The 26,760-nt window shown below is 45.4% G+C and overlaps 1 protein-coding gene across 6 annotated transcripts; it reads right to left on the minus strand.

Moving 5' to 3' along the window:
* Positions 1–23: 23 nt before the first annotated feature.
* ZDHHC5 (zDHHC palmitoyltransferase 5) lies at positions 24–23,842 on the minus strand. Of its 6 annotated transcripts, none has more exons than XM_082341185.1 (13): positions 23,537–23,841; positions 18,907–20,101; positions 18,142–18,217; positions 10,798–10,919; positions 7,107–7,264; positions 6,177–6,349; positions 5,919–6,021; positions 5,224–5,315; positions 4,659–4,791; positions 3,733–3,856; positions 3,193–3,305; positions 1,850–2,709; positions 24–1,417 (listed from the first exon to the last, which is right to left on the minus strand). In XM_082341185.1, the coding sequence occupies exons 4-13, from the start codon at positions 10,832–10,834 to the stop codon at positions 1,252–1,254; spliced, it is 1,959 nt and encodes a 652-aa protein (XP_082197311.1). In that variant the 5' UTR covers positions 10,835–10,919; positions 18,142–18,217; positions 18,907–20,101; positions 23,537–23,841; the 3' UTR covers positions 24–1,251. The 6 variants fall into 6 exon arrangements, with proteins under 6 accessions (XP_082197311.1, XP_082197310.1, XP_082197308.1 ...); XM_082341184.1 differs by lacking the exon at positions 18,142–18,217 and adding an exon at positions 22,791–22,884; XM_082341182.1 differs by lacking the exon at positions 18,142–18,217.
* Between the last annotated feature and the right edge of the window lie 2,918 nt (positions 23,843–26,760).

Below are 26,760 nucleotides of genomic sequence, written 5' to 3' on the forward strand. Positions count from 1 at the left end.
CAAAATAACGCAAGTCAGGGGGAGCTGGTTAGATCAGGATTTCTTTTTATTCCTTGTTGGTTTAAAATGGCTAATCAGAATAAAAAATAAAAGGGCTTCTGTTTAGAGGCTGGGGTCTCCCCTATTTAAAGGTTAGAACCCAGGTATCCCCTCTACCCAGCACCATACTGAGGTGGGCTGAGGGGTCATCCCCAGGGGACAACTGGAGGGGCCGAGGCCTGCCACTCCTTCTCTCTATCCCGTTTTTGGCATGTGATGAGAAATATTGCTTTTTGGATTCTTCTCTCCCGGCCTTGAATTTAAAAATAATGTCAACCGTGTGAGTTGGGGGAAGGCTTTGAGGGGCCAGTTGAAGAAGCCCACAATAATCCCTCTCCCCCAAGAAGGGGGGATTATCCAATATTGTTTCTGGAGCTCAGCCAAGCTCTTTTCCTGATCTCCCCACCACCACCACCAAAGTCATGGGGCTTTGACCCCTTCCCTGGGGAAACTAAGTGCCAGTGAGCCTAGAAAACTAACTCTCCTCTCCAGGTCCTTCCCTCCTCCGACCAAAACCCCACCCAGACGCGCCTCTCCCTGGGTTTCTTTCCTGGTCACTTAGCACCAACAACAGGGGGTGCTATTTCCTTAGATGGTAAGTGGGACAAAGAGAGGGAACCATGGGGAAAAGGAAGACTTCAATCGATGTCTCCCCTCTTTTCCTGCTGGTCTGAGGAACAGGAAGAGTAAAATCCCCCTCCTTATACATATCCCTCCCTCATTTTCCCATCCCAGGATAGATATATAATTTCTTTGATATTTATTTTATATATATATATATATATATATATATATATATATATGTATATATATATATATATATATGTATATGTATATGTACACACACACCTGGTAACGCAGAAGAGGAAAAAAATAGAATCCGTAACAATAATAAAAAAAATTATTTCTGGTTTAAAAATGATCTGGTTCCCTCCAGGGCGAGCAATTGCACAAATGTCCACTGAGTCTGGTCCAGGGGTTAAGGAAGGGAAAGGTCTTAAAAGGTGAAGGGGGTTGCTACCCCAGTCTCAGGGCCCCAACTCTCCAACTCCCCAACCCCACTGCATTTTATAAAATGTCCTCATCCTCTTGGAATCGGTTGTTTAAAAAATGTCCATGCAGGGGAGGGGAGCCCCTTGAGGAAAGGAAGGTGGCCACCTGGGGCCCTTTGGTGTAGGCGCAGAGGTGTGGGGGAGGGGAGCTGCCCAAGGCTCACACCGAAATCTCATAGGTGGTGCCACCCACCCCTGACACCTTCTTGACCCCTCCCCTTGTGGGGCTACTGAGAGGTGGCTGGCCTGGGCCAGGGGAGGCTGAGCCTATATTCTTGGGCTGCCCGTTGGTTTTGCTGTAGGCGGTCTTGAGCTGTACTTCGTCTCTGGGAAGAAAAGAAGAGAGAGGTGTCAGAAGTGGGACACACAACACCGAAAAGGGAGGTAGTTTAAAAAGTTAAGAGAAAAAAATGTGCTTTCTACATATATACTTTCTTATACAAAGATTCCCTTTTATTTTACTGCCCTGCTTACAAGCATCCTGATTCCCTCTCTCCTCTACTTATTCCTTTCACTCTCAGGCAAATAAATTACATTTTAGGAAGACAGAACTAAGAAAAAAGTATTAATCCTCAGTCTCTTAACAGGAATAGCCCATGAAGGCAGCTGGAGTTAAAAATGAAAATGAAGGGCTATCTTACAAGCAGGATAACCCTGGGTCCACTTGCACTAAAATGTACAAGTGAAGCCCTGATACCTTCTGCAGGGCAGTACGCTACTTTTAAGTCCATTGGGGGCCAGGATGGACTAATACTTACTTGGGTGTCAGTAATGGCTGCAAGGCCACTTCCTCTGTCTCAGAGACACCAGATGGGGCTTTTTGGCTGCTGTAAGACATAGATCGGCCCACGTAGGGGGCAGTTGGGCCTGGTTCAGGGGACCCTAGTCCCCGGCCCCTTAGCCCATCTGGCTTGCCAAAACGGGGGGCAGCTGGGCGTCCCAGTGGAGTCTTGCCCAAGGGTGATCTCTTCGAATCATCTGAGGAGGAACTAGTACGAGGGGCATGGCCTGAGCCTGGTGTTGACTGGATGCCTGAGTCCCCCAAGCCTGGTTCTTCCTCGCGGCTTGGGAGTGGGGGTGACTGGCGTAGCAGCTTCTCTCGTTCCTGGAGGGAGGCCACAATATGGCGCGACAGATTGTCGTACCGGACTGGTGAGGGCTCTCGGTGCGTTGGGCCGGTTGGCACCAAACGTGGGTGCCTCTCGGCTTCCCGTTGCTGGGCCAGCCGGGCTGACAGGAAGGGAGAGGTGTAGCCTAAAGGTGGGTCTGGCTCAGGCCCTGCCTGCACGGACTCAAAATCAGGGCTGTCTGAAGGAGTGAGCAGACTGTCGTAAGATAGGCTTCCATTACGTGTCTGGTTGGCCAAGCTCTTATAGGAGGTGGAGGTTGTGCCCTCTGAACGGATGGACTGCAGCTGGCCCAGCTCAAAGCCTGTGCCCTGGGCTGACTTGAGGCTGGAGGAGCGAGAGCCACTGGACAGTGGATCAAAGTGAAAGCTTTTGCCAAAGGTGGGAGAACGGAAGCTCTCTGGCTCCAGGCTCGGCTCTGAACGGTAGCTGGGATGACGGCTGCTCTCCGCAATTGAGGTTGGCTCCTTCAGGCTGTCCCCACGACTCAACTGAGGGGGAAAAGCAAAGCAGGTTCTTAGTGCTCCTCCTCTTGTCCCCTCTTGGGACACTAGGCCCCAGAGCCCAAGGAGGCAGTCAAAAACAGTATTTGTTATGTGCCAGCAATATGCTTAGAATTTTCACATGCATTATCCTGTTTAACCCCTAAAGTAAATCTGTAAGTAGGAACAAATAGTATCTCATTTTAAGATGCAGGAAATGGGGCTTAGAGAGGTTAAGGAACTTCTCTGTGATGGCACAACTGGGTTTTGAACTCAGATCTGACGCTGTAATCAATGCTTTTATCTATTATGTTACCGTGACCTCTCTTGGATGAAGGACAAACTGTCAACGCTATTACTAAGCCAACAATTAGTAAAGTGCCTTTGGTTTTCTTCTCTTCCCTCTGCTTCTTCCTTCCCTTCTCCCAATCTTCTTTTTCCCAGAACAGCTGGCATACATGACAACCCTACTTCTTAGAGAGCACTCAGTACCTTGGCGCTGGAAGAATGAGGCATGGCGGCTGATGTACTGCTGCTACTGTAGCCCGGCCGGTACTTGTACATGGTAGGGGTGGGGGGGCTGTCCTTGCCCAAGAGGCTGCTCTCTGCAGGAAAAAAGGCCCAGGGGGCACCACTTTACAAGCTGTTCTCTTAACCTGGCTAGAGTTCGTTAAAGTACAGGGGGAGAACAAGGTAGGAAAAGATATACCAAGCAAAGGAACATAATGATTTTGCTGAAATCAAGACTACAGACTCATACCAACCCAGAACACAGAGTGAGTGACTGTACCAAACAGATCCCAGAATGTTCTCTGGTCTGTCCGGATGCTGACAGTACACACAGACACACAGAGATGTCCAACTCACTGCCAATAGCTAACTGTCATCCCCTTTCTCCCGCTGTCCAAAGAAGTGGTTCAAGTACCACTTGCTGGGTTTTCTCAGTCACAACATAAGCATCATCTCCCAGCCCTTGCCTGTGTCATCTCCACAGCTAACAAATAACATTCTCACTCCTGCTTCTGCCCTTACCCTCATTAGTAGCCAGGCTGAGGTGTGTCCGTAGCCCCGCGTAACGGCTCAGGTCCGGCTTAGGAGGGGGTGGAGGTTCAGCATCTGCAGACTGGCTTTCTGTTATCTCCAAGCTTCCTTTAGACTGGATAAATGAGGGAAAATCAGATTTGGAGAACTGAGCGTTAGGGCAAAACTCAAAGTATGAAACTGGTGTAAGAGGGGCACTGGGGAGTCACCACAGACTTCTGAACTGGAATTGGAAGACAGGACACAGACCAGTTTGGGGACGGTTTTGGAGAAAGAAAAGCTTTCAACAAGGGTTTCATTCTGTCACTTACTTCTTTCCACCAACAACTACTTGTTGAGATCCTACCATCTATAAGCTGCTATGTTAAGTCCTATGAAGACATGCAAATGAATGGACTAAATTTCTACTGTCAATGAACTTACAATCTAATGGGAAAAAGAAGATATGTGGGGCTTCCCTGGTGGCGCAGTGGTTGAGAATCTGCCTGCCAATGCAGGGGACACGGGTTCGAGCCCTGGTCTGGGAAGATCCCACATGCCACGGAGCAACTAGGCCCGTGAGCCACAATTACTGAGCCTGCGCGTCTGGAGCCTGTGCTCCGCAACAAGAGAGGCCGCGATAATGAGAGGCCCGCGCACCGCGATGAAGAGTGGCCCCCGCTCGCCGCAACTGGAGAAAGCCCTCGCGCAGAAACGAAGACCCAACACAGCCAAAAATAAATAGATAAATACATAAATGAATAAAATTTAAAAAAAAAAAAGAAAAAAAAAAAAAAGAAGATATGTGTTTAAGTAACTTTAACACAAATCAGAAAGTGATAAATACTATAAGAGAGATGTAAACAAAGCAAGTTTCCATCTCTTTGCCGTGGTGAGATTCCCCAAGTTACCTAGCTTTACTTCCCTAAATTCCTCACCTTAGTTCTCCTCAGCTCTCCCTGGATGCCATTGTCCATGATCTTCACAGTTATCTGCCCATCTGACACTTCTGGCCGAAGGAAGGGTGGTCTGATTACAACTGTCTTCTCTTTCTTTGGTCTCCCCAAATACCTGAGTGTCAAGAGTGAGAGGGCTTTCATTCATTCATTCATTCATTCGTTCGTTCCAAAATATCTAATGGTTGCCTACCTTGTGTAGAGCAGTTTTACAAATACAAGAAACAGTCCTACCAGGCCAGGGAAAAGATCAGCATTGAACTGATTTCTTTGATTCTATGAAGAACAAGAACAACAGCAAGACCAGGCCTATGGGCAGATACACCTAGCTCAAGGTACTCTGGAGTAAATCTCATCCTCAGTTCTCCAAAGAGAGTAACATAATATCTAAAGAATACAACTGAACTCACAGGGTCCATTAAAGTGCCTCTCCCTTGTAGGCACTTCCCATTCTAAGAGAACCCTCCCTAAAAGGCAGCCAGAATAAACCCAAAGAAGACAAAAGTTTTAACCAAAGGTGAACACTAGAGCAAAGGGGTAGGTGTACCTGGGTGCTGGGGAACTGCAGAGTACACGGCTGACATTGTTACAGCAGCCATTAGTGAAGGGGTTCACACCTCCCCGGAATTTACCCGTAACCTAGAGGGAGGGAAAAAGGACCAGGTCAGTCAAAAAATGGGACCTTGACCTCCAAAAGCCAAAACACAAATCAATGACAAATTATTGTGCACCCACTATCTGGGAGGTATAAAAATGAGTAAAATACAGTCCTACCATAAGGAAGCTTATACTTGTGACGACTAAGAATGGGAACTCCAGAGTCAGGGTCATCAGTTCAAATTCTGGGTCCACTTCATGGTAGCTATCTGACCCTAAACATCAGTTTCCTTATGTAAAATGGGGATAAATAGCTCTCTAAATATTGAAAACTAAGATAACATACGTAAGAATAAGCAAGTAAGGTTAGCTATTGTTATGGGCACAAAAATAATTGTTTTCCTTTAAGCAGGACTGTAAGCTTCTTGAGGGCTGGCCCAGGTCTTTCACTGTTTCTATTAGCTCAGAGCCTAAATCGACCAGTATACAGCAGACATTCTATAAATGTTTGTTAACTAAGAAGTGGCCCGTCCTCATGCTTACGTGAGGAACTTGGACACCTCATCATAAAAAGCATACACTAACTAGAGGGCCAAGAGACACATGCCCTGCTCTCCAGGGATCTCCCGTCACTTCTCCCCATACCTGTTCATTGGTTGTGCGTCCCCTAGCCACCAGCACCACGTGAAATCCCGTGAGGCCAGCTACTGGGATGAAGAATAAGCCAGCCACACACATCACTGCCATTCTGAAGCCAGACAATCAAGGAGAGCAGAGCAACGTGGTCTCGCCTTCCCCAGCCCATGCTGTAGCCGCCTTCCCTCTGACCCTCACTGCCACCGGACTCAACTTTCTCCATTCTTCCCCCTCCCAGTCCCGCAACCCACAGGCCTTGAAGGATACGTGACAGCCGTGCGGACCCCTGAGAGTTCCTCCATGTGGTAGAGGACATAAAGGAGGCCAAAGCCAAACACACCCATAATGTGGGCTGTCAGGGAAAGGAGGAAGAGGAAGAAATAACGGTAGTTCCGGCGACCAATACAGTTGTTCACCCAGGGGCAGTGATGATCAAATTCCTAGGAGCAAAATGAGACAGACTGAGCGGCATCCTTGGACCATGGCACTAGATCGTTTCTGTCAAGCAGAACAAACAGCAGAACTTAAGTGTTTCTTTTAATAATCTGTCATCATGTTCACCATTTAGTTACAAAATTTAAAAACAGTTCATGCAGTTTATCTTGCTCTATCAATCTATAAGGAAGACGTTCCAGAGGCTGATCGAAGGCCAAGGCCACCTCTCAAAGTTTATCCTATGTGACCAAGGAACTCTGAGAGGTACAAATGTCAGAGGCTTTGCAGAAACATTAAGATTCATGAAAAAAGAGGCTTGGAAGAAAAATCTGGCAGGCAACTGCTTACAGTTAAGTAAAAATGCACTGAAAAAAGGGTTAAAAATAAAAGACAAGGAATGCAGAAGAAAGCAATGTAATTGTAAAATTTGAATGCAACAGCATGATGAAGTGGAAGGAGTGGAGAACACTAAGCAGGTCAAATAACCGAAAAGATGAGCCAAGGGATGGAAGGCTGGAGCTATGACTAATGGTGCTGGGAAAGCCTATGCCTACCCACTTGGGCTCCCTCCTGTAACAGAGTATTTATGCTCTACCTCTCATGTGTACCTCGTTGCTAACACTTTGTGCCAGAGCTAGAACACAGCCCAGGTAGTCAGGGCTATATTTTCATCCATAGCCAAGAATCCACTGGATTCAATTCTTATTCTGTGGGTAGGAAGAAGGTAACTTAGGTTCAGCTTACCCCACCCAGAGTTCTTACCTCCACACAGTTGTCACAGACGCTGCAGTGGGAACATCGAGGAGGACGGTAGAAGCGGCAGGTGGCACACCATTTCATGCGCACCTGGATGCCCTTGATCTCCACTGTTTTGTAAAGGGGAGCTCTGAAGTCATCTTCCTTGTCTTCATCCTCTTCAGCTGTAGAGAGTAAAAGTTAATGAAAAAATGACTATGCTAGAACTGTACTAGGCACTAGGGATGCAGTGATATTTAAAATATGGCCTCTGCCTTCGAGGAATTCACAGTCTAATGGTGAGAGAGACTAGGAACTAGTAACTCTAATACGGTGAGATCAGCTCTATATACAACACTATGGAAACGCAGATGAGGAAGCAATTTATTCTACACTGGGAAATGAGGTTTAAGAATATGACTCAGAGGTGGCTCTGATATGGATATGCTGATATTCTTGGTTTACGTATTATATTTCAAAAGAAATAGACACTTTATATATCAAAGTACATCTATAATGAGTTTGCATAATAGTTCAGTATCTACAAGTACACGACTGAACTACAACAATCCGAAAGAGGAAGTAACGAACTAACATCAACCTTTTTTCCACACACAGACACCCTTGCCCAAAAGATCTTCCCCTAGTTCCCTATATACATTACAGTACTGTTTCTTGGCTGCAGACATTCTCTTTACCTGAATGCCCTTTCAATTTTCAGCTATCAGAAACTCACCACCCCACTTCAAAACTTAAAGGACATAATTTGCCTTCTCATCTATATAGTGTGCAATTTTCATTTTTTATTATTAATCTAAAAAAAATACCCATGAGAAGGAAAAATTAAGTGATGGTATAGGAATTAAAAGTTTTCAAATGTACTGACTTAGGGAAATGCTAACAATGTAAGTGAAAAAGTACAAGGTAAAGAACTGTACAAACAAAAAGATCCCATTTTGAAAACAGAAATAGAAACAGACACACATATATGTGCTACAGATTTATGGTATATATAAATAATATTGTATGTATAAATCTTCACAATATTGATTGGAAGGAAATATACCACAATATAACAGTAGTCATCTCTGGGCTGGGAAATTATAGGTGATATTTACCTTTTTTATACTTTCTATATAATGAATATTCACTACTTATTAAAATCTTTTTTTAAAAAAGTTTTTTAAAGGAAAAAAATTCAAATGCTACTTATATTGAAATATCTGATTCTTCCACACTATCATGTATCAGAAGTGAGCTCTTTCTCTTCTTAAAGTACTACAGTTCTTTGATTACTCTTTAAAGTTACCACAGTGTATTTATGTAAATGTCTTCTCTATCTTCCCTTCAAGACCGAGCTATTTGACCATCATAATAATCATCCCAAATGACCATATCATAATAATCAATAAATATTTGATAAATGAACATTAAACGCTCATTAAAATAGCATCTTCCTTGGCTTTAGGGACTCAAAGCGCCTTTTGTTAATCTAAGCTTTGAAACAAAAGTCACCACGCACAGTGACACAGGCTTTGTGAGCACAATGAATTTCAGAAAAACCTCATCTCACTGAAGTTGCTATCCCAATCCCACCTGCCTCACTCTTACAAGGTAACTTCACATTTGAGAGAAAAATGAGATGTCATCAGTAACAACCATCATCAATTCTCTATCTCTTATCCCAGTAATGCTGGTTGGTCCTCACTCTCACCTCCTATTCCAGAAACAGCCTACTTCTGTAAGCATAACCCTTCCAGCACGCAGAGGAAAGCATCTCCTTCTTCCAGATGGTCACTCTTCAATTACTCTTTCATCACCTTCTGCTTGTCTCTTTTCTGGTTCCACCTCCTCATGCTATCAACATGCTAAAGTCTTCTGTACCATTAAACAAACAAACAAAACTCCTCCCTCTGCCCTAAGATATTCCATCTTCTTCCTTCTCTGCTTAACTTCCTGAAAGAATAATCTTAATACTCATTGACTCTGCTTGCTCATTTCCTATTCACTGCCTTCCAAACCGTTATAGTTTTGGTAATTTAACTGTCTCTCTCCCACATACATACATAAACACACTATTAAAACCATTCTTGTTGGGAATTCCCTGGCAGTCCACTGGTTAGGACTCAGTGCTTTCACTGCTGGGGCCTGGGTTCAATCCCTGGTCGGGGACTAAGATCCTGCAAGCCACGTGGCCAAAAAAAACAATGAAAACAAAAACAAAAAACAACTAGTCTTGTGTGTGTGTTTTTTTGTTTTGTTTTGTTTTTTTGGCCGCACCACGCAGCACGTGGGATCTTATTAGTTCTCAACCAGGGACGAACCCGTGCCCCCTGCAGTGGAAGCGCAGAGTGTTAACCACTGGAACACCAGGGATGTTGCAAACTATTCTTGTTAAGATCACTAATTTCTTAGTCACTAAAACAATGGGCAACTTTGAATTTCCATACTATTGGACCTAATTTCTGATATTGCCAACCATCAGCTACTTCATGAACTTTCCTTCGTTCCCACTTTGTCCGGTTTATCCTCCTACTAACTTTTCTTGCTCAATCCCTCTTCAGTGGCTCCTCCTTCTCCTCATTATTAAAATGTCAATACTGGTCAGGCTGACTTTCGTTCTTTCCTAATCTCATTCTACTTTCTCTAGAAAATCTTAACGCCTGTTGCTTCAAATACTACATGGCTGAGGACTCTGCCATGAGTCTGACTACTCAACTGCCCACGGGTAACTACCTGAATGATCCATTAAGTATCTCAAATTCAACGTGTCTAAGATGCTCTGTCTTCCCTCCAAACCCACTCAACAGTCCTATAACTTGGGTCTTGGTTTATAAAGAACCTATCTTTCAGGTGAGGAACCTTGGAACTACCCTAGACAATTCCTTCACCCTCTCACTCTCCCCTAGTAAGCAATTAGTAATGAAAAATTCTGCTGGGTCTACTAATGAAAAATCTGTAAATCCAGCTCTGAATTCAAGTTCTCATCTGGTCTGCATTATTGCAATAGCCTCCCAAAAGGTATCTGTACATTCTTATAAGAATTATTATTGTAAAAGGAAATGTGATCCTGTGATTCCCCCAATTAAAGACGTCTTGCTGTCCGAAGGAAGAATTATAATCTATCTAATTTAGCACATAAAGTCTTTTACACTTGGTTCTGGTTTATCTCTTGCCCCTTCTGGCCCCACCATGCATTCTAACTTCCACCCACTGAATTCTGCATTTCACAGCTACAATTCTGTATATGCTGCTTCCTCTTCCTAGAATGCCTTTCCCTTCCATCCTCTACTCGATAAAGTCCTTCCTACCTATCTTCAGCAGCATTTCCCCAATTTATCTGGGCAGATATAAGTGCCCCTTTTTCTAAGGTCTCAGAGAACCTTTTTCATGCTTCCATTACAGTTTGTTATCACACTGTCACTCTCTAATTCATCTTAGATAGTATCAAAACTAGCAACAATGCCCAACCCACGTGCTCGAAATAAATTTCTGCTGAATGAGTAACTGAAAATCAAAGAGTTGGGCCAAAGTGGATCAGATGCCTAGAAGTTACGACATATATTCCTAAGATCCTGACTTGCTTTTCATCATTAGACTATAAAAGTATCCCCAAACCCAAGACTCCTAAGGCGCCAGACCAAATGTATAAATGTCCAAAAATCATTCTTTTTCAAAGGCAGTAAGATATTTCCAAGAGAGAGGAGGGAGATCTTACCTCGAGGGAAAATCCCTGGGTCCATGAAGGTGGCCATGCTGAAGTTGGCCAGCACAAAGAGAAAAACAATCGCATTGTAGATGGGCACTGCAGGTGACACGTAGAGGCTTAGTCCTGGACAGCTGCACAGATAATAAAGAAAATGAGGGGCTGCCTCTAACACTTTGGACACCAACCATATAAAAAAAGCTATAAAGATTCAGGGACTTCCCTGGTGGTGCAGTGGTTAAGACTCCATGCTCCCAATGCAGGGGGCCCGGGTTCAATCCCTGGTCAGGAAACTAGATCCCACATGCATGCCGCAATTGAGAGTTCGCATGCCACAACTAGGGAGCCAGCGAGCTGCAACTAAAGACCCAGTGCAACCAAATAAATAAATATTAAAAAAAAAAAAAAAAGATTCAGTCCCCATACCTATATATAAATCTTGTGTGGTTCACCTTTGAAGTCTCAAATTATCTTTATCCTTCCCAACAAGTGGGTCTAGTTTCCCACAGAAATACTCATTTTAGGACTTCCCTGGTGGTCCAGTGGTTAAAAATCCGCCTGCCAATGCAGGGGACACACAGGTTCGATCCCTCGTTCAGGAAGGTCCCATATGCCGTGGAGCCACTAAGCCCGTGCGCCACAACTACTGAAGCCCGCGTGCCTAGAGCCTGTGCTCCGCAACTAGAGAAGCCACCGCAATGAGAAGCCCGTGCACCACAATGAAGAGTAGACCCCGCTCGCCGCAACTAGAGGAAGCCCGCATGCAGCTACAAAGACCCAGCGCAGCCCAAAATAAATAAATAAATACTCATTTTTGATCAAGGTACAAGACTCATAACCCTTTGCACTAAAGTCTGTGTTCCTCAAATTCATTCTTACCTCGTGGATCTTTCCACATGTTTTGGACTCTGTCCTTACCTCCTTTTAACCAGGCACAAGAGCTAGGGACTAAGTATGTAACTGACACCAGCTGCATTCCCTTCTCTGAAACAGCCTGAGGCTTCTGGACCCCAGCCATGCCCCACTGACCTGCACATTCACCCAAAGCATGGGACACCACCTGCCTCTCTGGCTTCTCTTCCCTCCTCCCAGCTGGCTCTGAACTACTCTCAACTGCCTAAAGTCTCTCCAGATACATTATACATCAGATACTCCTGAGAATTTTATTCAACTAGAGGCTAGTTCTCAAGGTAAAGAAAAGGAAACCACTCACAGGTAAGGAAGGATACCAAGACACAGGACTAGACCCCAAGATGAATAAATGAAGCAGAAGAGTGGAGGAGGAAAAAAAAGGGAAGATATCAGACCAAAGCAGCCCCAAATCCTGCAGGAAGAAGAAACTGGCCACACATATCCAATATTCCACAGGGTTCAAATCAAGAGATATGCTTTAGGTAACTTTTCCTTGACAAAATAGTGACCTAGTCCAGGATTAAGCTCAGTTTCTGTCAGGATATATGTCTCAGGAATGCTGCAAGAGCTCTCCCTTTCTCTGAAGATGGTTCCTGGGAGCTGGAAGTGTCAAAAGAACATCTGATGTGCTGCTTGCTTGGTCAGTGGTATCAAACACCCTCTCTCCTGTCTCAGCTCAGGAAGAACTTCCCATAACAAGACAGTGGCTAAATACCCTAATCTGCTTTGTGGCTGAGAACTTAATCTCCAGAATTAGGCCAGCATCTGTCCTTGTTCCCTTTATCTAGACCAGCGGAAGGAAAGGAAGAGTTCCCTGAAGGAAAGGAAGAAGGGGCCAGGAGAACAAGACAGCAAATGACTCCGGAGAATTAATCCACAGCAGTCCTGGATTCTGTTGAGAGGTGATCTGTCTCCATCAAAATAAAAAGCACAGGGCTTCCCTGGTGGCGCAGTGCTTAAGAATCCACCTGCCAATTCAGGAGACACGCACGGGTTTGAGCCCTGGTCCGGGAAGATCCCACGTGCCGCGGAGCAACTAAGCCCGTGCGCCACAACTACTGAGCCTGTGCTCTAGAGCCCACGCGCCCAGAGCCTGTGCTCCGTAGCGGGAGAGGCCACCACAATGAGAAGCCCGCGCACTGCAGCGAAGAGTAGCCCCCGCTCGCCGCAACTAGAAAAAGCCCACACGCAGCCACGAAGACACAGTGCAGCCAAAAATAAATAAATTTTAAAAAATAAAAAGCACAGCCCTGAATAGTGATTCAGGACAATTCAAAAGAACTGAGCTCCTCAATGAAAAATAAACTAATGATAAAAGGTAAAACTGATTGTCACAAAGGATCTCACAAGTCTTTACCAGCACCATCTATTTATTCAAATTCCATTTAGCCGTTCATTAAAAAAAAAAAATTTAAGTAAATATTTATGGTGTGCCAGGCTTTTTAGATAGTAATTATCAATTAACTCTGCTTCTCTTTATGGGTCAGTACATAATTGGGAGACAAAATAATGAAGCTAGAGCGCAGGGAGTGATTTCAAGGAAAAAAACAGACCTTCAGTCACAGCTCTAGTTTTATTCTACCAAAGTCTCCTATGGAAGCCTCTTCCTCTGGGGGTTCTTTCATTCAAAAAAGATGTCCCCGTACCTTGGCAGGGTTTGGGGTGGAATACAAGCAAGAAGGCAAGAGCCTTTACACAGCCCCACCCAAAGCCTCCTTGCGAGGGAGGGAGAGAAACTGAAACCCAGTCATCCAGGTCAGAGCGCCTCCCTAGTACTTAGCTGTCACTTCAATTTCCACCCAGGGACGAGGAGAAAGGGTGACTCACTTGACTCCTACAGCCTGGGAAGATAATTAGAAGGGAAAAAGAAATGAAATCCTTACAACACTGAGGTGTCCGTGATTTAAATGTCTCATTCCTAGAATTGGCTACGTGGCCTCTTGAGCTTCTGAAAAAATAAGGTTGCCTCCATCTCTGAGGGAAACTAAGGTGAATGAGAATGAGACATCAGCCCCCTTGCAGGCCCAGATGTCAATGTTTCTGACCCCATTCTTTCTCCAGTTTCTGCATTTCCAAACAAAGCAAATCACTCCATTTCTTGGACAACCTGCCAATGACCTGCCCCTGGATAATGAACTTTACCCCTACAACCTTCTTGATATCAACCCATCCCAGCTGAAGTGTGTAACTCTAGAATCAAGTTCCAGTATCTGTTGCCAAAATAAAGCCTACCCTCACAGTGGCAGTATCTGGAAATACTGCAAATAACTCAACTTCACAGGCAACAGCCGCTCCTAGATTCAAGTCAAAGACCATTGCTTCCAACCTGAGCACTCTGAGGGAACATCCCACCAAGGAGAGGCCTGTGAGATCAAAGCCTGCTCCCGCCGTATCCCACATTCTGCTTGGCTTCAGGAGAGGCTTGCCGTTGCTACAGTACTTTGCCAGATTCCTAAGTGACCACCCCAAATGGCCCATCTGAATCTGTGGCCTTTGATGGACGGAGACGCGGGCGGAGCTGAGGAGCTGCTGGGGCTCGTCCTTAGCCTATGGGAATAATCACAGAGCTCCAAAGCAGAGGGCGTGGCTGTAGCCCAGAAGGCTGGCTGACTCACCAACGAGACTCCCAAACCTACACCATCCCAGGGAGAACAGGTTCTTCTGCCCGTCCCTTTAGCACTCCTGTTTTCAAGGCCAAATAAAATTGGGAGAGTGGGTTTCAATACCCACACTCCTGCACATCTGTTTCCTAGCCCTCTCTAACTCTGCCCATTATAAAAAAATGGATAAGTTCCTGGTAAGAAAAATAAAGTAGGAGTCAAGAAGCTTTGGATTTTAACCCTGTCTTGATCAATGCTTTGCTACTGTAGCCTTAGGTAATTCACAGGAAACTCTCCAAGCTTGTTAGGTCAGCTACCTAATACAGGTACGAGAATGGAGGAGACAATGTCTGAAATGAGCCTAGAATTCTTTTTAAACCAGCTGGTTTAATACTGAGCATTCATGGAATAGAAGAAACAAAAAAAACCACATTATTAACTATCTCCATCATCAATTATCATTCCAGCTCCACCTTCATCGCTAACTCCACTTCCTCTCCTCTGAACTACTAGATTCAAGAATATTTAACAACAGAGGCACTTCGCTCCTAAAGAACACGTCTATGCATTCCTCCCATGCCTAGCACATACTTTGACTATGTGTATGAACATGTGTGACTAGTGTTCTTTGGTGATGAGGCAAGGCTAGAATGAATATCCCACTTCTTGCCCCTGGGGATCCTCAAGATTCCACAGGAAAACAACCTCTCCCCTTCTAGTGGATAAATTTCTCGTAAAAGACTTGATTTGTCCTGTCTTACCAGACTTTCAAGCAGCTGAGTACAAGATATAGGACTTGGGCACTTATTCCTGGGTGAGAATACAACGTGGGAAAGAAAAGAACAAACACTGCTCAATTAATGCCCCAAATCATGAGGCTGCTCCCACTCAAATCAGGTGCTAGCACCTCTGCAGTCATGAAAAAAAAGGGCCAGAAGGGAGAGTCACTGAGGTTGCCCAACTCTTGTGGATGAAATGCTTGAGAGGTGATAGAGGCAGAAACTGTAAAGGAGAAAGCTCTTTCATGGATGGGACACTGGAAAGACCATCATGGATTTCTGGACAACCCTGACTTATCCTTCCCACAGAGGATCACTTGCAGCGGAGACTTCACCCCCATGTCCTCCCCATCAATTTTATTTTAAGATTTTTTTTTTTCGATGTGGACCATTTTTAAAGTCTTTATTGAATTTGTTACAATATTGCTTCTGTTTTATGTTTTAGTTTTTTGGTCGCGAGGCATGTGGGATCTTAGCTCCCCAACCAGGGATCGAACCCGCACCCCCTGCATTGGAAGGCAAAGTCTTAACCACTGGACCGCCAGGGAAGTCCCCACCTCATCAGTTTTAGAAACAGATATATGGGAAGCTAGCTGACTTAACTCACAGCTCAAGGAGATTTTAGGGGATACAATTCTGCGATTTATTTCAAATGGTATTGCCAGGAGCCCTAAGAAGGTCTCAGGGGTCCCCAGGAAGGCAAAGAGGAGATACCCAGTGTCTGGGCCTCTATGCACCAGCCTCACTTGAACCAGAGCAGCCCTACTCTGACATTTTAAATACTGGGGTTCCCCAGAAGATCTCATTTGGAAAAAAAAAAAAAAGGTCATATTGCTTAAATCAACTGCTCTAGGTCAACTTCCTCATTACACACAGAAGAAAGAGGTCCACAAAGGTTAACAGACTTTACCAAAATCAGCTTGCCCCAAACTGCTTATTCCTCTCACCTGGCACTGCACCCCCTGCCAATCACAAAAGGAGACTAAACTAAGCCAGATGAGGGTCCAGGCCCATTATCTTAAATGCAGTGTCTGTTACCTAATGGGGACCAGGAGAGTTACTTTAGCAGACACTCTCCTTCCCAAATAGTGAAAAGAGAGAAGAATTAACACAGGTTCCCCAATAACTCCTGCCTAGTTTTAGTACTGGACAAATCCTATAAATGAGAGGGACGGGGTCAGAGGGGGAGACCTCAACTGTTCTATTCGAGTTTCTCTGGGGCAGAGGAGGATCACCATTTTTTTGATGACGAAACCCAACTGATAATTTCTGCTGGTAGCCTTCCCTACTTGACAAAGAAACACGGAGGGTAAATTGTTTCTAATTAGTGGAAGCCCACATGCCTCCACTAATTATGTCTGCCAACTGAAAGGGCTCCTCCTCTTACTCCTAGCCCTATAGGTCCCAAAGTAATTCTCACCTGGGGTTTATACTGATGTAAGAACAGACAGTTGTAGCCTAGTGAAGAGAACAGGAGGATGACAAAGTAGCTACAGATTTAAGGCCCCAAATAGGAGCTGGTTCAAAAAGAGCCTTCCTCTTGTCTCTATTTGAAACCAGTCATTCTTTTTTAGGTGGTGTATGGTTTTAAACAGAGAACTGAACATCAAAAGGGACAGAACAGCTCTGGAGAACTGTGGTACCTCAGCCCAGGTGTATACTTGCAGAGGAACTGATACGGTCAGATGGCGAGGAAGAGATGAGAATTTCAGAGGTACCAAGAGCTAGGTAAGATAAACAGAGTATTTATGTCTCCCCAGAGTGGACAGGGGAAAGCCCAGGGAGGAAAAGACAGCCCAGAAACGTGTCCTGAGGAAACTGCCAGGGAGAACTCTAGCTAAGACTTAAGGCTCTTCTACCTTTGGGTTAGAGGCAGTAATTCCAAGTAAGAGTCAATACTGTCCTCCAAAATTCTTTGTCCTAGGGCTGAGAGACCATGGAATAAGGAGGGCCCCATACTCTTCTAGCATCAGGCAATGGGGAAGTAGGTTAAATAGCTTCAACTATCAGTTGAGAAAATGTCTATGTCAGGACAACTCTTTGTGGCAAAACTGGTATAACCAGCCAAACACTTCAGTGGTTCCAGATTAGCAAATTAAGAACAAGGTTTCTGCTTGTCCAAACTCAAGAACAGATGGGTTGAAAGAAAAACCACTTAGCCAGTTCCCCAAATTTCCTAACTTCCCGAAGGCTTTGCCTCTTAAAGGAAAACAGACCCTCCCCAATTAAGCAGGTCTAAGGGTGTCAAATTGGTGTTGTACTTATCCCTCCTGACACAGCACCACAACAGCTACAAAGATACTAAGATCCCATGTAAATGTCCCTTGGTTAAAATGCTGATTCCACTTAGTGGTCATAAGAGCAGAAACCAAAACAAGTCTGACACTGAAGACTCACTCCTCCTTAAGGGTAGGAGTGGAATCCTTGAGGGTTTCAACAGGTATGCTCAGGCTGAAGAGCTGGGGGCCAAAGGATCTATGACTTCTACTCTTTAGAGGAAGAGGTGGGAAGCAGGATGATGCCCATACCTTAGATAATAGATTCATTCTTGCCTTGTTTAAAAACTAAATAGGAAAACATCATATTTACTTTACTTTTGCGTTATTACTCTTTTGGCCAAACGACCCATAGTTTTTAGAATTCCTTCTGGCATCAGAAGCTCTGTTTGGGTGGAGGTGGCGGGTGCCCCTTCCCTCCTATCTCAGAGTTAATTTCTGCCTGTACCACAGCAACTCCTGCTCATTCATCCTTCAGTGACTCCAAACTGCTTCTATTCCCTACCACGTCAATTCATTCTCTTCCTCTTGCCGGCAACCTCACACTGGCTCTAAACAGCACCCACCATTAGGTCTGAGCCTGAATCACAGCAAAGTGAACTCCCCAGAAAATCTAGCCTGCTCTGATTGTTCCAAGAGCTACAACTGGAACACTAACTCAATGACTCAACAGTTTAAGGCTCAGAAGCCTGGTACTTGTTACTTTATAAACAGGTAACGGCAAAGACGCTTGCCAGATAGTCGACAGCTGAAATACCAGGGAAAAGGAAAAAGATGTAAATCACTCACGTCTCCTCCAGTAACAAGCAGATGAACAAAGGCTGAATATCCTAAGTGGGAAATCTTTCGACACCAACTGTTTTTCCTAATAGGACCAGGGAATGGGAGAAATGACTGTCATTCCCTTCAGCAGGAACTAACGTAAAGGAAGCCTTCTAGAACTCTCTTCCTAAATAAAACTTGCCCTTTCCCAGTGGCCTTCACTTCTCCAGCCTTCGGCTCTTAAGAATACAGAGAAAACCATCTGAGTAACACTAAGAGCCAAAACCATCTCATTGGTATACCTTGGAAATCAATTCTGAAATTCTCTAGTACTCCCAGTTCCCACAGTCTCAAATCTAAGCTTCAGATATCCTGGGGAAAAGCCACTACTTTTTGAAAAACCTTTCATCTAGTCCACTTCTCTCACAGAACTGACTGCTTAGGCTGCTTCAAGACTCTCTGGTGATTCCCTCCCATTTCCTTCCTAGTGCAGAATCATCTAACGATGAAACTGGGTAGGAAAATATGAAGACATCTGTGATTTCAAAGGAAGGGAGGCAGGGGAAAGTAGAGGAGTCAGCAGAGTAAAATTCCTAACAAGGTCGAGAGGGTAGGCCTGTTCTTACGCTTCTTGCCACATCTCTGGGATCTGGATTTACCTGTATCAGACCTCAAACTCTCCCAGTCCCTTGCCTTTGCAAGTAAGTAGCCAAACTCAAGAGGAAAAATACCCCCTCGCCTCCCATGGAGCTCCCCCACCCCCGCCCATAGCACCACTGGGAGAAAACTCACGTAAAGGCAAAGAAGAGGGTCGTAGCTCCCACTAAGAAGATGGCGGCTGCCGAGACTGGAACATACTTGCTGGGTTTGAATCTCTTTCCAGACTCCGCGGGCATGTTGGAGCTCTGATGGAAGATCTGCCCTGCCGCATAGCCCAGGCCCACACAGCGGCAGAACAGACAAGAAAATGGGATGAGGGTGACAACGGCCAGAAGAGTACAGAAGGAAACCAGGGAAGCAGAAAATTTAGAATTATCACCCTTCCCCCTCCCAAATAAAACCAAAGGTCAAAAGATCGCAAATGAAGGAAAGCACATGGGAGGGGGAAAGGTGATTCCAAATGATGAATAACCACCTCCCCAGAACAAGGCAGAAGGAGAGATTAAGAAACACAACTTGTACAGTTTAAAAACTGGAGACAAACAGTAGGCTGTACACATGAAAATGGCTGCAGGTAGAGAACATGGGCAGTCAGACAGATCAAAGAACAGCTCATGGAGGGAGGAGAGTCTTCAAAAGGAAAGAAGGGGAGGTTATCAGGGTAGGACGGAACACTCCAAGCAAGGAAAAATTCTTCGGAGGAGATACTACAGAACCTCCACGACTACCACACTTCCACAAAATGTGAGCGGCACCTAAAGGAGGTGTTTCTATTTCAATCCAAGAAGGAAACTGGTGCCCCTTCCAGCTTTAAGGAGAAGCCGTTTTTACTGCAGTCTTTGTCCCTGTCAGGCAGTTTTCTCAATGCCACCACTCCCACACCTTGACTTCAGGGCTTGTAGTCTGGCAATGGTGGTTTAATTTTATTTACTTTCTCTTGATGGTTAAAGCTGGGCAGCAGCTGTTACAAGGTTGAGTTGTAAATCCTTTTCTTTGAAGCGGGAGGGAAAACAGAGAGAGAGAGAGAGCACACGCAAGCTTGCCTGTCTTCAGTCTCTTGTTATTCCCAAACCCTTTAAGGGCTCCTTTTCCTATGGAGTTCATGCAAAACTAAAGGGAAACATAAAATCCCTGAAGCCATGTTCTTCCCAATAAGCAAAATAAGATGAAGAAATCAATTCCACTCGATGATACTTTTAAAAGCCACTGCGGATGAAAGCAAAGTTCCAAAGAGGTCCCTGTTTCCAGGTCAGTCAATGTCTCTGATCTTTCTTCTTCAATCTTGGGCTTTCTGGATGCAGAGTTCAGCTGTGTTACAGTGCCTCACCTGGAGAAAAACAAATATCTTTATCAGAGAAATTTTTTCATGGCATTTCTTAAGACCAGCAAGGCTAAAACCCCACAAGCTACTCTGTTAAAAAGTGCCTTTTGAAAGAAAGATGGTTTTCTACTTCACTATGTGTATGTGGGAAAGGACTGTGAATTGGGAGGACAATGGGTTCAGAATTCTTCACTCTTCTAAGTCCTCTTCATATTGAAAAGAGAAAAACATGGCTTCAGCTGGCCTAAGGTCATCAAAGAACTAGCTCTTGACACAGATGGGGCCCATCTCACCTGACACATATAGGCAGTAACAAATACCAAGAATATCAAAATCTAAAAACAAACAAAGGCACAGCAGTGAAGGGCAGTCCCAGAAAAGAGACTTGTCTTTGAACAAAGAGAATATTTATTGCTACAATGAAAAAAGAAAAAAGTAGGACAAAATTAGGACAGTCTCATTTCCTTTCTGTGTATGTCTCTCTCACTCTTACCCTTCTATACTTTTTAGTTATAACCTTAAAGAGGCAAAAGCTGAATTTTTGGTCTTCTGAAATAACTGATGAAAGGACCTGGATGAGAAATGTCCCTGCACTGAAAGGTGAGATGCCCTCTATGAGAAACTGAGTCAACAAGGGGAGGGCTGGTCTTTTTCTTCCCAATTCAACAGTTCTCTATTCCTACATTGGCCTATTAGGAAGTCAACTGAGCCCCACCTTCCCTGATATGATTAAAAATAACAATTATTTCTGTTGATGGTAGTAGCAAAATAACATTAGCACTTTGGATTTTATAGGATGCTTTTCATCCAGTGATCGCAAAGCATTTAACTCATTATCTGGTGACACAGTTCCTTATCCTACTCGGTAAAATTGAAGGCTAGAGAACGCCTGAGGCCATTCCACTGAATGACTTGAGCAGTCAGGTTCAGAACCCAAGAGTTCACAGGCCCCTTTGCCGACACAAACCCTTTCTACCTCTTTCTCATCCACTACACTACCTGCTCAGTGATGACAGCTTGGAATCTGCAGACCAAAAATTTTACTTAAGGTTTTTTTCCACCTAAGAGGAGTAATAGCTTCCTTAATTCCAAAGGCTGAAATTAAAATACCAGAAGTTTTGAATAGTGAAATATGAATGTACCCTGGAATTTAGCACTTCCTCTTTTCTGTGGCATGAAAGGCTAAGGTGCCTTCCCTTCAAGATTCATTCATTCTCTCTCTCTCAAAAAAAAAAAAAAAAAAAAAAGAGTTTTAGAGAGCCAAACAGCATTATTAGAATAGATTGATTCCTACAGGAATCAAAGCCCAACTTTCTGAATTTAGGCTTAAGTAACTTTGTTAACAATGCGAAGCAAATTCTTGCTTTACAGACAACACTATTAAAGTAAACTTGCCCCTCAAAACCCCAAAGATTAGAGAAGATGGAAAATTGCACTGCTTATATTTTATCTAGGGTAGGATATCATTTAAACACCATATATGATTTCAGATTATATTTTCTGACAGGAGAAAAGTCACATGGGCTAATACTGCCAAAGTAATTCAGAGTCATAAAAGGCCACGGCATCTAGGGAGTACAATACTGGGAAACAAAAGATATCAGTGTCTCAGATGTTTAGGGGATATGCATTAGAAGTGACAAGACAGGGGCTTCCCTGGTGGCGCAGTGGTTGAGAATCTGCCTGCTAATGCAGGGGACACGGGTTCGAGCCCTGGTCTGGGAAGATCCCACATGCCACGGAGCAGCTGGGCCCGTGAGCCACAACTACTGAGCCTGCGCGTCTGGAGCCTGTGCCCCGCGACGGGAGGGGCCGCGATAGTGAAAGGCCCGCGCACCGCGATGAAGAGCGGTCCCCGCACCGCGGTGAAGAGTGGCCCCCACTTGCCTCAACTAGAGAAAGCCCTCGCATGAACCGAAGACCCAACACAGCCAAAAATAAAATAAATAAATAAATAAATAAATAAAGTAGCTATAAAAAAGAAAAGTGCTTAAAAAAAAAAAAAAAAAAAAAAGAAGTGACAAGACAAAACCTAAGAATGTATTGGGTATAATAAAGATGCACCAAGGCTTAGCAGAAGGATGTACTGTGGGTAGTAGGGATGAGACTGCAGGGTGAGTGGGGTTCATCAGAGCCAGCAGTCGGGATTCGTACCAGTAGAAGAAAGGTGTACAAGGATGTGTATGACACATTTCAGGCTTAATCTATGGAACAGGAATATGTATATATAAAACAAACTACAGAATATGTGGTTTCAAGCTTTAACAAAGGTTCAATACAAGTACCTCCTTAAAGGGATAAATGGACATGGCAGCAAGACTGAGAGCAAAAGTATTGTTTGTTGAAATAAAGTGGTATAATAGTACAATACAGTAAATCTGAACACAGTTATCAACGTTTCATGGAATAACCCACATGTCAAGGTACTGGCTGAAGAGTCAAACAGAAGCTTAATATGGGTATTATCATCTTATACCAAGGTACCGAAGCACATGGCAATATAAATCTTGTAAGTATTTAAAGAACGGGAGATAATGAATACTCTGAAGAGATTTAATATAGTACAAAGGGATACTGGGATAAAAGGATAAAGATGCGAATATAAGGTCAACCTAGACAAGATGGCATTAACCAGTAAATGAAAAATCCAAGGCAGAAAAATGGTCTAGGGTATAACGTATAAGTGATCCTACACCTTTCATTACGTTGTCACTTTCTTACTTCTCATTTCAATGTTTTCATGCGGCCAAGTGGGTAAAACACTTTCTGCCCTGTCCCATAACAGATTCCTATAGGTAAAAAAATGGCAAATATATTCGAGTTCCCACTTGTAAAAAGTACGAAGTACTAAAAGCGTGGAGCTCCCGGCTGGTGGGGGTAGGGGAGGAAGAGGACGGATGCGAAAGAACAGGTAACAGCATGAGGCTTGAGCCAAAATAAGTATCAGAAGAATGGGGCGAGGGGACCTGAAACGCAGGGAGGGAACAGCACCCAGTCCCCAGCCCGGAGCCGGGGCACTGAGAAACACCGTATGGGGCAGGGCTGGCCGAGACAGAGAAGACGGAATCCGCGGCAGCAGGGCCCACTGGGGCTGCGGGAGCAGGCTGCGGGAGGCGGCAGAGCCTCGGGGTGCAGGGCCGGGGGCGGAAGGGGCGGCGGCTGGGCGCCGGGAGCGGAGGGACCGGGGTCCCGAGCTAGGATCCGGCGGCCCGACACTAACCCGTTCTGAGCCCCGGCAGCCGTGGATCCCCGGCCTCTACTCGTCGTCCGTTTCCGGGGCCCAAGGGTCCCGCCGCAGTTGGATGACCCGGCCCGGGGTAGGAATGGGGCCTCAAGCCACCTCCCCCTCCTTGGTCCCCCTTCCCTAGAGGTCACTCTCCCCTCCCACCTTCCTGGCCCGGCACTTCCGGTTCCGCAAGGACCCGTGTCCCCGGCACTCACCCCCGGCACGGTTCCCGTTACCGCTGCCGTCGTAGTCGCCGCCGCCTCTCAGCAGCGCCGTCCGGCCTCTGAGAGGCAGCGCGCGGCCCCCGCACGCTCCACGCCCGCCCCGCTCCGCGCGCTCCCGCCCGGCGTCGCTCGTCTTCGAGCCGGCGCGCGGCCGCTGCCCTCAGTGCCGGGTCTCGAGCCCTCCCAGCGTTCTCATTGGCTCCCTGTCCCGGGCGCGCGCGACATCTCGCGCGGGGCACGTTTCTCTCATTCATGCGGCTCGCGCCGCCGCGCCCGCCCCCGCTCACTCTCCCATTCACCCATAGCCCCCACCCCAACGCCGCTCTAGGGCGTGCGCGCGCACCCCGGCGACCGCGGCGACCTCGCGGCCTGATTGGCTGCAGGAGCACAGCGCCGTACCACGCAAGAAAACGAGAACGCGCGCGCAGGGCCGCCTGGCTCCGCAGGCAACCGGGAGAAGAGGGTGGGCGTACTGCGCAGGAGTTGGAACTGGGGAAATGGCCGAGCGAATATTCCTTTTTCCTGCCTCCTGCTTTCTACCCCTCCTGAATCGATGCAGAAATCCTCAGAAGTAAAAAATAATTATATGTGTTTACTGAAAGTACTCAAGAACAAGCAGCTACCCTTCCGAATTCGCCAACCCCCCCTCCAATAAGTATGGTACAGTCTAGACAGGCTTCTGGCGTAACCAATTATCCACTGGCCCCGGCGTCTTCCTGCTTCAGCCCCTTCATGCATTGGCCAACGGTTTGGCCACTAAATAGCCCTCCCCCAATCCCTCCCCCCTTTTTGGATGGCGAAAACTTTATTTAAAACCATCTTTAGGAAGCAGTTCTCAGTCCGACGAGTTCCCTGGTACCAGCAGAATCCCAGGATAATGGAAATGTCTGGGCTGTGGCTTCCGCAGGGAGGGGCCGCAGGGACTGGAAGAGTCAGTTGGGGGCCGAAGCTCCTGCCTAAGGCACGGGAGGAATGGGAAGGAGAGCGGCCGCGAGCCTTGGAGCCGTAGTGCCAACCGTGGAAGGAGGCACAGGGAATGCGCGCTGAGGCGGTGGCAGCCCCCTGGAGTGAGAGCCGGCTGTTGGCTCCGCTTAATTCCCTTAGTGTTTCACCGCAACACAAAGGCTGGACGCCCCCAAGCCTAACCTCTCCCAATCCGGGAATACAGACAGGAAGGAAAAGTTTCTCTAGAAGCTCCAGTCCCTGGCGAGCTGCTGGCCAGGTCTACGTAGATCACAGCGCCACATTTTGCCCTAATTAGCCCAACATAGCTGCGAACCCAAGAGCAAGGCCCAGTGTTCTTTCATTTCGCTCAAGGCCATTTCTCTTTTGAAAGCTGCTCTGGCTATTACATAATAGTCTTTCAAAAAAGTGTTCCACCAGCCACTTCTCTGAAGCCAAGGTGTCTCACTTGTAAAGTGTGATTCTAAATCCTGTGGTCTGTCCTCGGCTTTGGTGTCAAATGTTGATGGTTTAACTGTGCCCTGATAAGTTAGCGCTAAGCAGGAAGGGAAAGGAGAAAGTCTACCTTCTGTTTTCTGAGGTCTAGTCTAGTTCCTTCTCTGACATGGCATATATAACAGGTTCTAGTTCATTCTTGCTAAGGGCTTCAATCTGCCATTTATTGCATCACACTGGAGAGTTCTCTTTTAATGACAGTGTTCATTTAAAAAATGAAAAATTTAAAAACTTTAGACCTTATAGAAGGTAAAGGTAAGGTATTGGAGATACAATATTTGTTTTATTTATAGAGGATTTTCTATTTGTAAATCAGGTTGTTTCCTTAGGAAGAAATCAAATGTCATTTTCCTATTGTATATTTTTCTTGGATTTTAAGACTTCATTTCCCCAACTTCACAGATTAGGGATCTTTCTCTTCCCGCTTTCAACAGTCTAAGAACCTGTAAATTGTTTTGTCTCTTGGCTAGACAGTGCTAAATAGGAACGAGTATCCTACATTCCGCCAACCAACCACATATACCAAACTCCGCTAGGACACTGGATTACTGTATGCCACGCTTAATCACTTATCCCAAGGTTTAGAGAGAGATTCCATTTTCTTATCCAGTTTTCCTTAGGATCGTGCAAGATATTTCCTGGAAAGGATGTTTAATAGAACATAAGGTTTAAACTGACAGCCACTTCTGAAAAGTACTGCACGGTAAAAACCAGACCAGGGGTCCCCAACCCCGTTAGGAACCGGGCCGCACAGCAGGAGGGGAGAGCGGCAGGCAAGCGAGCAAAGCTTCATCTGCCGCTCGTCATCGCTAGCATCACCGCCTAAATAGCCCGCCCCCACCCCACCCCCTCCCTCCGTTCTGTGGAAAAATTGTCTTCCACGGAACCCGTCCCTGGTGCCAAAAAGGTTGGGGACCGCTGATCTAGATTAAAACAATGAGATATCCAGACCACCGAACTTCAAATAAATTACTTTCCTATAAATGTCAAGTAATACCTTATAGTTGTTTTTTTTTTTTCTAGTGTAGTTTATCTATACTTCTTCAAATCCTCTCCACTTGCATTTCCTCATGTCTATAGGTGGCAAACTACAGGGTCATTTTTTTTTTTTTTTTTTTTAGTTCAACTCACTGTATTTACAGGCAGACAAGAACAAAATGCTACGCTTGGATTTAGGTGCAAAGAAGAATGCCCATTCAGAACCAAAACCACCAAAGACCTTTTTATTTAAACATAAATACTGCTGCCTTCCCTCCTGTCCTTCTGAAATGTCTTTGCTTGTGTTAAGGCACAGTTTCCCCTCTTGTGCTCTGGATCCCACACCCTTCATTTTCTTCTGAATTTTTTGACATTTTATTTGAAAAATGAAAAACACACCCATGTAAAGAACACACCCATACCCATCATTAAATTCTCTCCCTCTAGAATCTGTTGATATGCTGAGGCATCCTATCTAAAAACCTAACAACAAACCCTCCCTTGACTCCATAACCCCACCCCCACTTCCTTTCTAAGCAAAGCTTCTTGAGAGTTCTCTATAGCTGTCATCTTCACTTCTGTTTATCTATCTCAATATGTTTCAACAGGATTTCATCCCCACCATTCCAAGACAACACCCTTCAAGGTCAACACCGACATCCATGCTTCCAGATCAATAGCCAAGTCTCCTTTGCTAGCTCCCATTATAATTTACCTGTTATGTTTGGAATGCCCTGAAAGTCCATTATTCTGCCTCCTTCTGATTTCCATTTACACAG

Source organism: Balaenoptera borealis (assembly GCF_965194805.1).
Source record: "Balaenoptera borealis genome assembly, chromosome: 11".
NCBI lineage: Eukaryota > Metazoa > Chordata > Mammalia > Artiodactyla > Balaenopteridae > Balaenoptera > Balaenoptera borealis.

Coding starts and splice junctions, on each gene's coding strand:
- ZDHHC5 (XM_082341182.1), bottom strand. CDS start 19,010: ATGCCCGCGGAGTCTGGAAAGAGATTCAAACCCAGCAAGTATGTTCCA. Junction 10,920..18,906: donor ACCCTCTTCTTTGCCTTTAC/GTGAGTTTTCTC, acceptor TTATCTGTGCAG/CTGTCCAGGACTAAGCCTCT. Junction 6,350..7,106: donor TCTGTGACAACTGTGTGGAG/GTAAGAACTCTG, acceptor TTTTGCTCCTAG/GAATTTGATCATCACTGCCC.